Genomic DNA, 13,158 nt, shown 5'->3' with positions numbered 1-13,158 from the left:
ACTGAATAATGAACTGAAGCAAAAAAGACCTTTCAGTGTTACATTTTCCAGTATTAACATTCTGAACTCCTATACAGATAACATTGAATAGTCTCCTTTTATTCATAGGCATACTTTCCACCCACCATCCAAATATCGCAGTAGTTTTCTCTTTTGTAAAATCATGACAGAAACCTTTCCCTGACAGCCTACATTACTTAAATGTAGGTTCATTCTTTCTTTTCTTAGCTGTTCCAAACTTCACCAAGTAGGTATTTTGTTGTAGGAAGTGCTCTAGCACACTTCGGATACACAAGACTGCTTACAATGAAAATGAAAACTCACTAGTCCACAGCAACCTGAGTTTTTTCTAAAACTCTGTCACAGCTTTGCGCACACTAGTATCTGTCAGCCCTCTCTCACAGTGCCCAGTCAGGGTACACAAGTCACAAACAGATTTAAGGAGGGAAAATAACAGTAAATATCTTCAATTATTTGCTTACATGCATAAAACAAGGTGTCCCTTTAATCTAGTTTCTAAACTTATAAAAAATTACCTTTCTCCTGAGAAAGCTTTTCCTCCTGCCGTTGGTGGTGAGGTTTGTAAGGTGCTGCCCCCTGACTGAGTTCTTCAGCCACGAAACCATCCAGAAAAGATAAGGAAGCATCTACCTGTATCAAATTGAAGCAAAAATAAGGAATTAGAAAAATTTAACCTGAACAGTAGACTATACATTCACGTAACTACTTTCAACCCACATATACCCTAAAAACAATTTTTAGGTGAAAAAAAAAAACTTCAATTCTAAAAGTGCTACCTAACTTTCTAGTTTCCTGAAACATCTATAATCAAATCACTGAGCAAAGTCATTTGTAGTTATTAATTTCACTGCACTGAGGAATACATTTTTGAACATCCAGTATATTAGGGCACCAAATTAGGTCCTGTGATTGAGAGGAAGGAAGCCACAGTTCCTGCCTTCACGAGATTTGTAACCTACCAGAGGAGAAGATACATACGCTATGAACTATGATCTATATTAGTTTCCTGCTGCTGGGGGATAAAAACAAGGTGCTGACAACACTGGTTCCTTCTGGAGGCTCGTGGGGAGAGTAAGTTCCGGTCTCTCCCAGTGTCTGAGCACTGCTTGGCTTAGGCCACGTGGCTCTGATCTCTGCTTCTACTGCTACTTTGCCTTCTCGTCACTGAACTCTTGTCTCACTTTTCTAAGGACCCTTGTGATTATCTCATGCCTACTTGGAAAATACAGGATAATCTCCATCACAAAATCCTTAACTTAATCACACCTACAAAGTACCTTTTACCCTGTAAGGTAACATACACACAGGTTCCAGGGATTGAGAAGAGGACCTCTTGGGAAGCTGTTATTTGGCTTCCCACAGTGTCTTTGATTTAACTATTCAATTCCTTTCTACCTGAAAATGCTTTTTCACAAATCTATGGAAAATTACTTAATTTATTTAATTTTAGCAGGAATAGAAAAGTACAAGAGAATGATTTAAATGAAAAAAAGAAGAAATGAGGAATCAGTAAGGGGAAAAAGAGAGAAAAAGTAAGGAGAGAAAGAAAAATGAGATATAGACAGGAGGACATAGTAGTGATGACCTCAGAGACCAGAGACTTGCTTCTCCTGATTTAGCCAAATGTATCCAAACAGCCCAGATAATTTAGAACAGCAGGTAACTCTCAAACATTTAAGTGGCATGTCACACTCTGAATTTGGAAAGGTTTAGTTTCAACAAGATTCTTGACGAAAATGGGAAGTTTGGCTATTTCATAGTTTAATTTTATATGTAGCATATTTATTCATCATTTCAATGAATGTCTCTGAAATGTCTACCAAATGTTAAAGCAAGGCCTCTGTCTTTAAGGAACTATAGAAAGAACTAATGAATCAAGATTTAAAATTAATACAAGTCATGAAAATCTAATTCAGAATTAGCGGGAATACTGCCCACCCCCTCCTCTTTGTCAACTACATGGCATCTAAACACATAAAAATTTGGGCACATCTGGTTTCCTTGTGGAAGTTTTCTGATTTGTATCAGTCAGAGGGAGAGACTGGTACAAATTCAGAGAGTGAGTAGTAACTGAGTGTTTTGGGTTAAGAGGGGTGGGGGAAAGAAAGGTGGGTGGTCAGGTTCCAAAGTAGTGAAGACTTTAGACAGCAGATGGACAAAATAAAATGGAGAACTGTATTTTACATTCTCAAAGAGAGAGAGTAATATAATAAAGTGACAGAGAAGTTCAAAGGAGATAAAAATTCTAATTTATTATATATTAAAAGAGATTGTCAAAGACTATAAATCCCTTCACTGAAGTTCTCCAGAGAAAATACACCTCAATTCCTGACTATTTAGAATCACTACGAAACTGAAGCTCTCAAATTCTCTCACACACTAATTTGAGAAAAATTCCGATCTTCATCTTAAGTGCTACAGAAACGGTATTTTGATATATTCCATTTAAAGATTATGCAATTTTTTAAAAGATGGAACGCAGATGTCTTACCACCATGTCTTCACAACTTTTATTAACTGGAAGCAAGCTCTTCATAAGTTCCACATTCTCATGTAAATGCTTTAATTCAAATGCATGCTGTCTCATGCAAGTATCCAAAGATACAGTAAATTCCTGGATTAATCTCTCAACAATGTTAGATGAGTGAGCTTGAGGTGTCAACTTGGTCACGGCAGCAAATAACCAGGCTTTTGTTTCTGAAGAAATGGAGTCATTCATAAGTAACTTATACAGCTTGGTTATAACTTCCTCTGGTGTCTCCTTATCTGAGAGGTAGGAATACTCCCCTAATACCTATGAGTAAAACAAGGAGATGTTTATATACAAATACCAAGTTACACAGTAAACTATACTGGGAGATCTAAACAAAGTGGCTACTGCTGAAGTGAGTTTAATCTAAATTAAACATACATTCTCATGGTAAAGAAATTATTAAAGATACAATTGTACATTTAAGGTTCAAAATTATATGAAGAATTGGAACCAATACAAAAATGTTTTCCACATATTTATCATTAACAATATATAAAACATTCACGTTTACAGGTTAGCTTTCTTCTGACCTTCCAGGTTTGGCTGTTGGTTTTTACAAGCACTTTCACATTCTGCTATTATTTTCCAATAAGCATTTAAATGAGTGGTTCTCACATGCTAATACACATAAGAGTCATATGAAGTGTTTCACTAAAATGTAGATGTCTGGGCTTTAACCACAGATATTCTGATTTAGTATGTTTAGTTATACATTTTGAACAAACACCAGCTGATTCAGAGGGAGATGATCCATGATCTTCAAGGAACATTGATCTGTCACTGATGTGTCACATATCCTTTTTCTTACATCTAACTTATCCAGGAGATATATAATCCTACTGGTCTAAAAATCATAATAAACTGAAATTAATGGAGTATGAGATATTTCTTAAGTGTTATTTATGAAGTATTTTCATATCTTTGGTGTAATACTGGCAGCAACAAGAAAAAAAAGGGAGGTGAGGTAACAGTCAAGGGAAGATGTACAGCTCGTAACAAGAAGAGGACAAAAAAGAAATAGGGCTCATTAAGTTCAATCCTCTAAGTAGTGAGATAATTTTTTGAGTGGTTTAATAAAAGTGGTTATCTCTCTAGAAGAGCAGGTAACCTTCATTCCAGTTCAAAAATCAGTGGATTTATATGTGTGAGAAGATGGTAGAAGCATTCTTCCCCTATTCTTCCCACTAAATATACCCAGAAACCCTTGATGTTATACATAAAACACACATAAAAAGACTCTGAAAGGTGAAGAAAACAAGGAATATCGCTAAGGACCTTGGGACCTAAGGAACAATACAGTGAGTTATCTGTTGCCTCATACACCCCAGACTGGGTACTGGAGAGCCAACAGCCTGGAAATACCAGTAGGCTCAAACAAAAATTCCCAGGAAAAGCCTGTCTCTTCAGCTAAGTAGCCAGGAAGACAGAAAACTTTCAGCCAATAACCCTTCAACTCCAGTCAAGCACCACATAGAAAAAACTGCAGCCCTCCCCAAGCCCAAAGGCAGAGTGGAGAGCCAAGACTTCAACCCTACCAGGCTGTCACAGGAACCACAAGTCCTCCACAAGGATGGTGACAGAGAAGGCCGAGTGGGGGGTCAGGCCTTTCACCCCCACCAAGCTATAGAGGCCCACTCTTGTGCAGTGTCCGTGAAGACCACACAGAAAGCCTGCACTTCACCTCCACCCGGAATAAAGAGGTGTTCCTTCCCCTCTCTGCTAGGGCAGTGTCAGGGGAAGCCTGTGGAGAGTCATGATTTCCACCACTGCTCAGCAATAACAAGGCCACCCCTTCAGAGCGTCAGTGGAGGTCACATGGTTATAATCTCAACATCCTTGTCTCAATGCCACCTCCAAAAGAATTTAATCAACATTTATAGAACACACCACTCAACAACAGCAGAATACCCATTCTTTTCAAGAACCCACAGACTGTATCATAGATCATAAAACAAACCTCAACTATTTTTTTAAAGATTTTATTTATTTACTTTTTAGAGAGAGGGGAAGGGAAGAAGAGGAAGAGGGAGAGGAACATCAATGTGTGATACATACATCAATTGGTTGCCTCCCACATGCCTCCAACTGGGGACCTGGCCTGCAACCCAGGCATGTGCTCTGACTGGGAATCAAACTGGCAACCTTTTGGTTCACAAGCTGGCACTGAATATACTGATCCACACCAGCCAGAGCCAACCCTCAACAATTTAAAAGGAAATGAAGTCACACAGTATTTTCTCTAACAACAGAATCAACCTAGAAATCAGTAACAGGAAAGATAACAGGAAATTTTCCAAACACTTAAAAACGAAACAGCTCTCTTCTATACAATCGTTCCAGAAAACAGAAGAGGAAAGAACGCCTTCAACTCATTTTATCAAGCCAGTATTCCCTTGATCAGAACAAAGCATGTAGAGTAGAAAAATATGAAAACTGCAGACTTACATCCCTCCTGAAGAGATGCGAAAATTCTTAACAAGGTTTCAAGAAATCTACAAAAAACATCCTAGACTAGTAAGGGACTTCAGCAAGATTGCAGGGTACAAGACGAAAATATAAAAATCTGTTATATTTGTACATACTAGTAGCAGCAAACATATAGCAAACAATATTAAAAATATGCTCTGGCTGGTGTGGCTCAGTAGATTGAGCGCCAGCCTGCAAACCAAAGGGTCGCCTATTCGATTCTCAGTCAGGGTACATGCCTGGGTTTCGGACCAGGTCCCCAGCAGGGGGCACACGAGAGGCATTGATGTTTCTCTCCCTTTCTTTCTCCCTCCCTTCCCCTCTCTCTAAAAATAAATAAATAAAATCTTCAAAAATATATATATATATGTATATATACACACTACTGCTCTAAAGAAAATAAAATAGGTATAAATCTAACAAAACATGTACAGGATTTGTATGCTATATATAGAAAGATATAAAAACACTCCAAATATATGGAATGATGTGTCACATTCATGGAGGAAAAAAAAAATCCACCAAATACAATAACCAATTTAGGCAAGGATTATCAATGTTAAAACCACTGCTGAAACATGGAGTTGAGGAAGAAACATTCACACAGCTTCCCAGAATCACCTCACAGATTGGTTATAAACTACTAAGGAGAAAACGTACCTTTAAAAGGACACACATCTGAAGGTCAACATCTTCACCAAAAAAAAAAAAAAAAAAAAAAAAAAAGAAACTTCCAATCACCAATAATTGGAGGAACTGAAATTATGTGCATCCTAATATGATGTACTGGGAAGTACATAATATTGCTGATGTACTAGTCTAGCTAACAATGTTTAACTGAACCAGAAACAATCAGACACATTGAGAAATGCTGGACATTCTATGTCCACAGTATTCATCCAAAAAAAATCAATGTTATAAAAACAAAAAAAACCCAGGCTCATTATAAATTTTTAAAAAGACTGAAAAGACGTAAGTAACTAAATACAATCTGTAAACCCTGACTGGATCTAGGATCAGAGGGGTAGAAAAACAACCACAAGAGACATTTTTTGGACAACTAAATAAATCTGAATATGAACTGTATATTATGTGATATTAATAAATTAATGTTATACTTCTTAGGTATAAAATAGTTTTATCATTACCTAGAACAATGTCATTCTTATGAGATTCATGCTGAATTTTGGGGGGTAAAGTGTCACGATGTCTGCAACTCAATTTTGAATGGTTCAGCAAAGCAAACTGTATACACCGGTAGACCTAGACATAGGTGTTGATACATTAAGGCAAAGGTGATTAAAAATAATAACTGTGAGTCTAGAAGAAACGCATAGGGGTTCTTGTTATACTAGTCTTTCAACTGCCCCATAGATAAGAAAATTAAAATTCTTAAATAAAAGTCTGGGTAAAATTTAAGTTAACATGCTAAGTTTTGGCAAAACTTAAAATATTAAAATGTGCTTATCCTATGACCCAGCAGTTGCACTTCTCCAAATCTCCCCCATAAAGAAGTGCTCACCCATATACGCAAGAAAGAATACACAAAGGTGATGGGACGTATGTGATCACATGTGATTAAATTACCTGCACACAATATTTTGACTTTCATCTTACAAACAGATGATCTCCCTTGTTGGCTTTGATGAAGCAAATAGCCATGTTGAGAGGCCCACATAGCAAGAAATTAAAGGCTGTTCAAGGAGCCTACAATTGACAGTATGAACCTCAAACCTGTAGTTTTAGAGCCAAAGAAACTGATTTCTGAGCTTGGAAGTAGATCCTTCACCAGTCAAGCTTCAAATGTGACAGCAGCCCCAGCCAAAATCCTGGCTGCAACCCTAAGAGGCCCTACCCAGAGAACCTAGCTAAGACATGCCTACACTCCTGACTCACAGAAATTATGAGATAATACATGTATGTTGTTTTAAGCATTGTCTGTGGTAACATTTTGCAGCAACTGTTAACTAATATATCACAAATACATGAGTGTTCGCACAAATATAGATTCACCAAAGAAACACAACAAACACCCATATTTAAAAGACTAGACAAGTGAGGTGGCAGGGAGAATGAACAGACAAGTAAACAGCTAAGTGATAGAAGGCCGTCACTGGGGAAAAAACTGACAGCTGAAGGAGTTAGCCAAGCAGAACTGAATGATTTCTGAAGGAAATATACTGTATTTGGTTTTATAAAAAAAGAATGTTATAAACATTTATGACTGAATGTACTTTGCTCACCCAACTCATAACTTGAAGAAATCTCTGTGGATAGAACACATTTTCCTCATCTAGTAAAGTGAGATACGACTGAACGGCATAAAGTCTTAATTGTTGATCTTCTGCTTCATCATCAAAACCTACAAAGAAATTGATGTATCATTTTAATTTCCATTAAATTCTCTAAGGACTCTGTAATAAAACATATAATTTTAAAATCTTTACTTTATAAAATGCAATAGTTTATTCACCTTCCGCTAGCAGTCTCAGGAAGTTATTGGGAATATCAGGATGCATTACATCTCCTCCCACTGAAAACACAGCATTCATTGTCTGAATAAACCACGCATTATCAGGAGCATATGTGTCCACAGTGTTAAGAACAAGTACACTTCCAAATGCCACTTACTATTCTTTCTGCATCAACCTTTTAAAAATAACCCCCAATTCATCCTAGTTTAGCATTTTTACTTTTAACTTCTGCTAATAAACTGTTCTATACTCCAGTTTTATGTAAAATAGATGCTCAGTAAATCTATTTAATACATTTAAAACAACAGTTCATGTTGCTTTATCTAGCACTCTGTCTTGTACAAATAGGCATCCAATAAATAAATGTAAAATACTTGAAAGAAATGCTCCAGTGAACTACAGACAAAAATGGAAAATGATATACACTTCAGAGAAACTAAATGTTGTGCTTTGTCTACTTGGACAAGTAAGTTGTTTAACCTCCAACTAATTTGTTGCTCTTCAGTTCTAACACTTTGCCATTATGCTGGCCAGAGCTACAGCACTGGCTAGAACTAAAGTAATTTCTAACATAATTTGATTAACAGTATTCATTCATTCTTAGCTTTAACAATAGACATCTTAAAAGAAAGGAATATGCTTGTGACCTGTAGTAGTTCCTCTGAATTTTAAAAAACTAATGTGAAGTAACACATGAATAGATTTCCCAACCACCTACTTTCTTGTGACAATTTCTAATATAAACAATACAGGGGTAAGCAAAAACAGATACACAAAACACAGAGCTTATTCTTGTATTATTGTTTATTAATTATTGTATTATTTTCCATACAGTGTAAACCTACTTTTGCCAACCCCTGTAAAGAATCAATTTTAGCATCCTGATTCTGCCCCCCACAAAAAAAACAGCAGCGAGAACTTTTACTCAGAAAAGAAGCTGAGTAAGAAGTCAAAGACAAGGAGGGAATGAGAGAAATCAGGCAGGGGTTCCTATATTTTCTCGCCCACAATACTGACCAACTGAATGAAAAGAGCCAAGAAAAAAGCCATCCCCCAGGAAGTCTACACTAATTCCTGGTTTTGACAAGAGAGGCTTGTACATCAGGAATGGAAGTGATTGCGGGGCCTCTGAACTCCATCTGCATGTGAACATATCTATACCAATCATTTTAAAATTACTGTGTAACTAAAGGTATTTTATGATTATGGTTCAAACAAAGGATATTTCTCAGCCAGCTCAGCTATTTTGCCAACCAAATTGATGATAATATACTCTTCTTTGCTCTGATGTAAATACTCAAGCATTTTCTGCACAATCACTGTTACATTCTGAGCATTAGTAATTCTGTAAAGAAGTTCCAGAGTCTGTTTAAGAAAAATAAAGAGTATTATGAAATTATGCATGATAACACCAATAAATACAGTAACATACATAACATGGTTGATTCTTTCACTTTTACATAGATCTCCTGACCAGGTCAGTTAATAGGTGCTAAAGAAATGCACAGAACTTAATAAAGGCAACTTTGTTAGAAAGAAACACTACCAAAACAGCAGCAAACAGCATGTCAGTGGGTTGGTCAGCTAAGGGCAAAGGTTCTCTGATGAATGCACAAAGGTTGGTGGCTCAAGTGCTTCAAAGCATAGCAAGAATCTCAGGTATCAAAGAATTGTTTTATAGCTGAGGAACATACCTCTTACTGCCTCAGGTAACATGAAGTCCCACCAGTACCAAAACAAGCTCCCATTTGGCTGGCTTTCTAAGGCCCCACATTAAGGTTCTCAAAGCATCATAGCTCTCAGAAATCAACGTGAGACCAAGGGCATTACTGAGAAAAGATCCTTTACTGGTGTTTTAAAACCAACAATATTAGCAGCAAGAGAATTTCCATATATCCTACTTGTCAAGCTTGTTCAAAATTTCCTGCAGGTCCTTTCTAATTTTTCAATCCTCACAGCCAGGACTTCAAGTACAAAGTTGTAACAGATTTTGGAAGATTTTTTTAAAAAGCTGTTTCAGTTAAGCCTTAACTCTACTTCAAGTCTATAAACACAAAGGTTCCCCCATCAACAGCTTTCAATTTAAGAAGCTGCTTCAGACATGCTCCCTACATGTAGACCCTAAATTATATGTTACTTATATTTTTAGATAATCTACACCAAATTTATTTTCTACTCTAACACCACGAAATGTAGCATTTCTAGGACTCAGGTATGGTACTAGAAATTGCATAAACAGAGGTCTTTACTGTTAGCTCCTTCTTGCCTTCTTTCTCCCTGTATGAAAGAAAGGTAATAAAACCAGGTAAAAGGAAATCCCAGCCCCAAGCAGCAAGTCAGTCCATACCCAAGGACCAAAGTTCTTGCCATACCAACAGCAGTCAGAAGTGACAGTGGCACTGAGGAGACTACTGCAGTGACTTCTTGAGGCACCACTGACACTCAGTACCTTCCCCAAAGAGCTCAAACTACTTTTCTCACTGCAGGTACTAGGCCGAACATATCACAATAGATCATTTTAATGGTCGCCTATTTTCCCTTTGACTCTGATTTTTAAATGAGAGACCAGTAATTCAATATAACAATAAGATAACTGCACCTAAGTCAACCTCGTCCAATTTAGTAGTCACCCACAGAAAGAAAATGAATGCTCTATATCTGTTCAAAGTTGAAGAGCTGTATAATCATATGTTATTGCCCCTTGGTACCTACTCATTTTTCTACGATGCCTACACATAGAAATTAGTACATCTATAAATTCCCAGATTCATTCAAGGAAGGTAACAATTTCCGAAGATTGAAAATATGAACGCAAAAAATGTGTGTGCATATACATACACACACACATGCAGATGGCAATTATCAAAAATAGTTTTGTTTCAAAAGTAGTATCTTTTAAAATTCAAAATTCATAATCTTATCTTTTAAAATTACAATCGTTTTACAATCATTTAATGTAATGCAGTATTCTCTCAATAAATAGTTTTAACTCATTAAGTAATTTAAACATTTAGTAGGTCTTTTTAACTTTATTACTTTTTAAATCATAAATAAAACTACCATTCTTCTTAACTAGGTCCTATATACCATTTTAAATTAAGGTATAGAGTGATTTCTCTATATGAGAATTAACAGATATACTTATATAGAAAACCAAGCAATTTTACAAAAGGAAAAAGCTGAAAAATTTTAAAATAAATTATACATCTTTTCTTTCAAAAAGCTAAAATCATTTTAGGAATGTTTTTATTAATTCTTTCAACACTCCTGCATATGTAGTAGGGAAAGCATTAGCCCATTTCACAGATGTTTCAGAGCATTATGTAATACCCTGGAAACAGTACTGTACGAAAGAACTGGGAATAGAATCCAGGTCTCCTACTGATACAATTCTTGGATCAGAAAGATATTAATAAATCCATATAGGTAATTGGACCTAACTCCTCCAACTCATAATTTAAAATCACTCCTGTGGATAATGACACAGAATTTTTTAGAAAAGTTCCTTAAACTTTGGTAGAAAGAATAAAATGCTCTGAAAAGTTAAAATATAGCCTTGGCCAGTGTGGTTCAGTGGATTGAGTGCCGGCCTGCAAACCAAAGGGTTGCCAGTTCTATTCCCAGTCAGGGTACATGCTTGGGTGGTGGGCCAGGTCAGGTCCCCAGTTTGGGGCACATGAGAGGCAACCACACACTGATGTTTCTCTCCCTCTCTTTCTCCCTCCCTTCCCCTCTGTCTAAAATAAATAAAATCTTTTTTCAAAAAGAGTTAAAATACACATGTGCACACACACACTCTCATACACATTGCCCACCACTTTAATCTCTATTAATAGTAACAAAAAGTTTAAAAATTACAACACTTCACATACACAATTCAAAATATCAGTTTACCTCTCTTTTAATAATGGGATCAGAATGGTCTAAACATTCAATTATTGTCATCTGGTGCTGAAGTGCCAGAGTGGGATCCTGCTGGATAACATAGGTAAGAGCCTTCAGTCCTGAAAACAAAGATCACATTACACAAAGTGACTTGAAACAAGGGGCAAATTTCAAAAGCTCTCTGTAATTTCCGGCAAAAGAACCAATCATCTTACCTAAGTATTTGAGATTTATTTTAGGTGATAGGACAAATTTTCCAATGCACTTGGCAGCCTTCTCAAGTAATTCTGATTTGGGATAAATAGAATAGACTGTATGTACACATTCGAACAGAATAGCTAGAGAAAGAAAACATAAAAATATCAGAGATCATGTTAAGGCATACTAAAAGAACATATCTGTGTAGAAGTCATAACAAAATAAATTAGAAAGCCAGTTTTAGTCAAAATCTTTTTATGGAAAATTTTCAAAGATACAAAGGTTTTCAGGCTTATACAGTTATTAGGATTATGTTACCACAGTATAATATAAAGGCAATTATGTATAGTAACAGATAAAAGTGATACATTCATTCATGCCGAAGCATTTACTGAACAACTCCTACGTGCCAGGCATTGTCCCAGTAGTATGGATACAGCAGTGAACAAAACAGACAAAACCCTGCTCTCAAGAAGCTCACATTCCAAAGGTCACAATAAGTAATATATTCATTGTTCCTACATAACCAGGTATTTCTAACACTTCTTGAATGCTTTAAAATAATTTATTTTCAGGCAGTTTCTACTACTTGTATACAAAACTCTATGTGTGGTTTATTTTAATGTAATTATTTCAAAATGCTCTAGCATTTATTTCAAAGTAGAGCCACTGCTCAAAAACCTCCAAATTACTTCTTTAAAATTAATCTCAAAGAATATACAACAATCTACTGAACATCTTGATAGTGTTCGATATGATTTTCTCATACAGTCAAAATCTGGTAACTGTGACAGAGATCAAAGTGGACACCGAAACTGTTTTCCAAACCCTTGAAAGAGCATGAGTCAAGGAGCGGGGGCTCTGCCATGGTAAAGGAGAATCATTGAGGCACCATTAAGCCCTGCGTGTCCTATGCAATCATAGTATGAGGAGGGAGACAGAGTCAGCAGTCTTAAAAACAGTTCAAATACAAGTTGAAGCATATCAAGTGTCCTTGACAGAATCACTCTTTCTCTATTGCTAAAAGCTTAAAACATAACAATCAGACACTTCGTATACAAGATAGACCCTGAATATTCAACTAGCTATGTTTTACACTAAACTGCCTATCAATTGAGGCACACATAAACATTGTGTAAAAACTTTATATAAACCCTTCCTATAAAAAAAGAGAGAAAAGAAATCACAAATATAAATTACTCATTAAGAAGGGAACTGGATGGCCAGTCCTGGTGTCTGAGTGATTCCCAGAGCCCAGCAAAGGGACCAAGTGTCCAGAGCCCTGAAGACAAGGGGTAACACCCCCAAAATGGACTCATTCCACTCCACCTTCATTGGCTGAGCAGATGCCAAGAGCAAAGGCCGCATCTCCGGATAGCTGACAAACAAATGCAGTACTGCCTCACAAACTGGTTGCTCTCTGAGCTGCCCACAAGTGTATTTGGGGAGAAGCTTCAAGAACAAGTGGAGGAGCAGCCATCCTTCCATGAGACTGGAGAGATCCCGTGACAGAATCTGGAGGTCATGAAGGAGGCAACGGTTCAGGCAGAGGACGCGGCTGCTGAATTACTAGGAAGCTGG

General features: G+C 36.7%; 1 protein-coding gene across 2 annotated transcripts in view; it reads right to left on the bottom strand.

Moving 5' to 3' along the window:
• The window catches only part of AP4E1 (adaptor related protein complex 4 subunit epsilon 1), a 57,828-nt gene that overhangs the window by 21,526 nt on the left and 23,144 nt on the right, over positions 1-13,158 (bottom strand). For both annotated transcript variants that reach the window (XM_045201516.2, XM_024567710.3), the window contains 7 exons: positions 11,595-11,717; positions 11,389-11,498; positions 8,720-8,859; positions 7,494-7,606; positions 7,264-7,382; positions 2,513-2,815; positions 537-651 (listed from right to left, as the gene is read on the bottom strand). In XM_045201516.2, coding sequence (XP_045057451.2) covers positions 537-651; positions 2,513-2,815; positions 7,264-7,382; positions 7,494-7,606; positions 8,720-8,859; positions 11,389-11,498; positions 11,595-11,717 — 1,023 coding nt within the window. The remainder of the gene's footprint in view (positions 1-536; positions 652-2,512; positions 2,816-7,263; positions 7,383-7,493; positions 7,607-8,719; positions 8,860-11,388; positions 11,499-11,594; positions 11,718-13,158) is intronic.

The sequence above is a fragment of the Desmodus rotundus genome, chromosome 7, assembly GCF_022682495.2.
Source record: "Desmodus rotundus isolate HL8 chromosome 7, HLdesRot8A.1, whole genome shotgun sequence".
NCBI classification, from domain to species: domain Eukaryota; kingdom Metazoa; phylum Chordata; class Mammalia; order Chiroptera; family Phyllostomidae; genus Desmodus; species Desmodus rotundus.
This window is presented reverse-complemented; position numbering and strand designations above follow the sequence as displayed.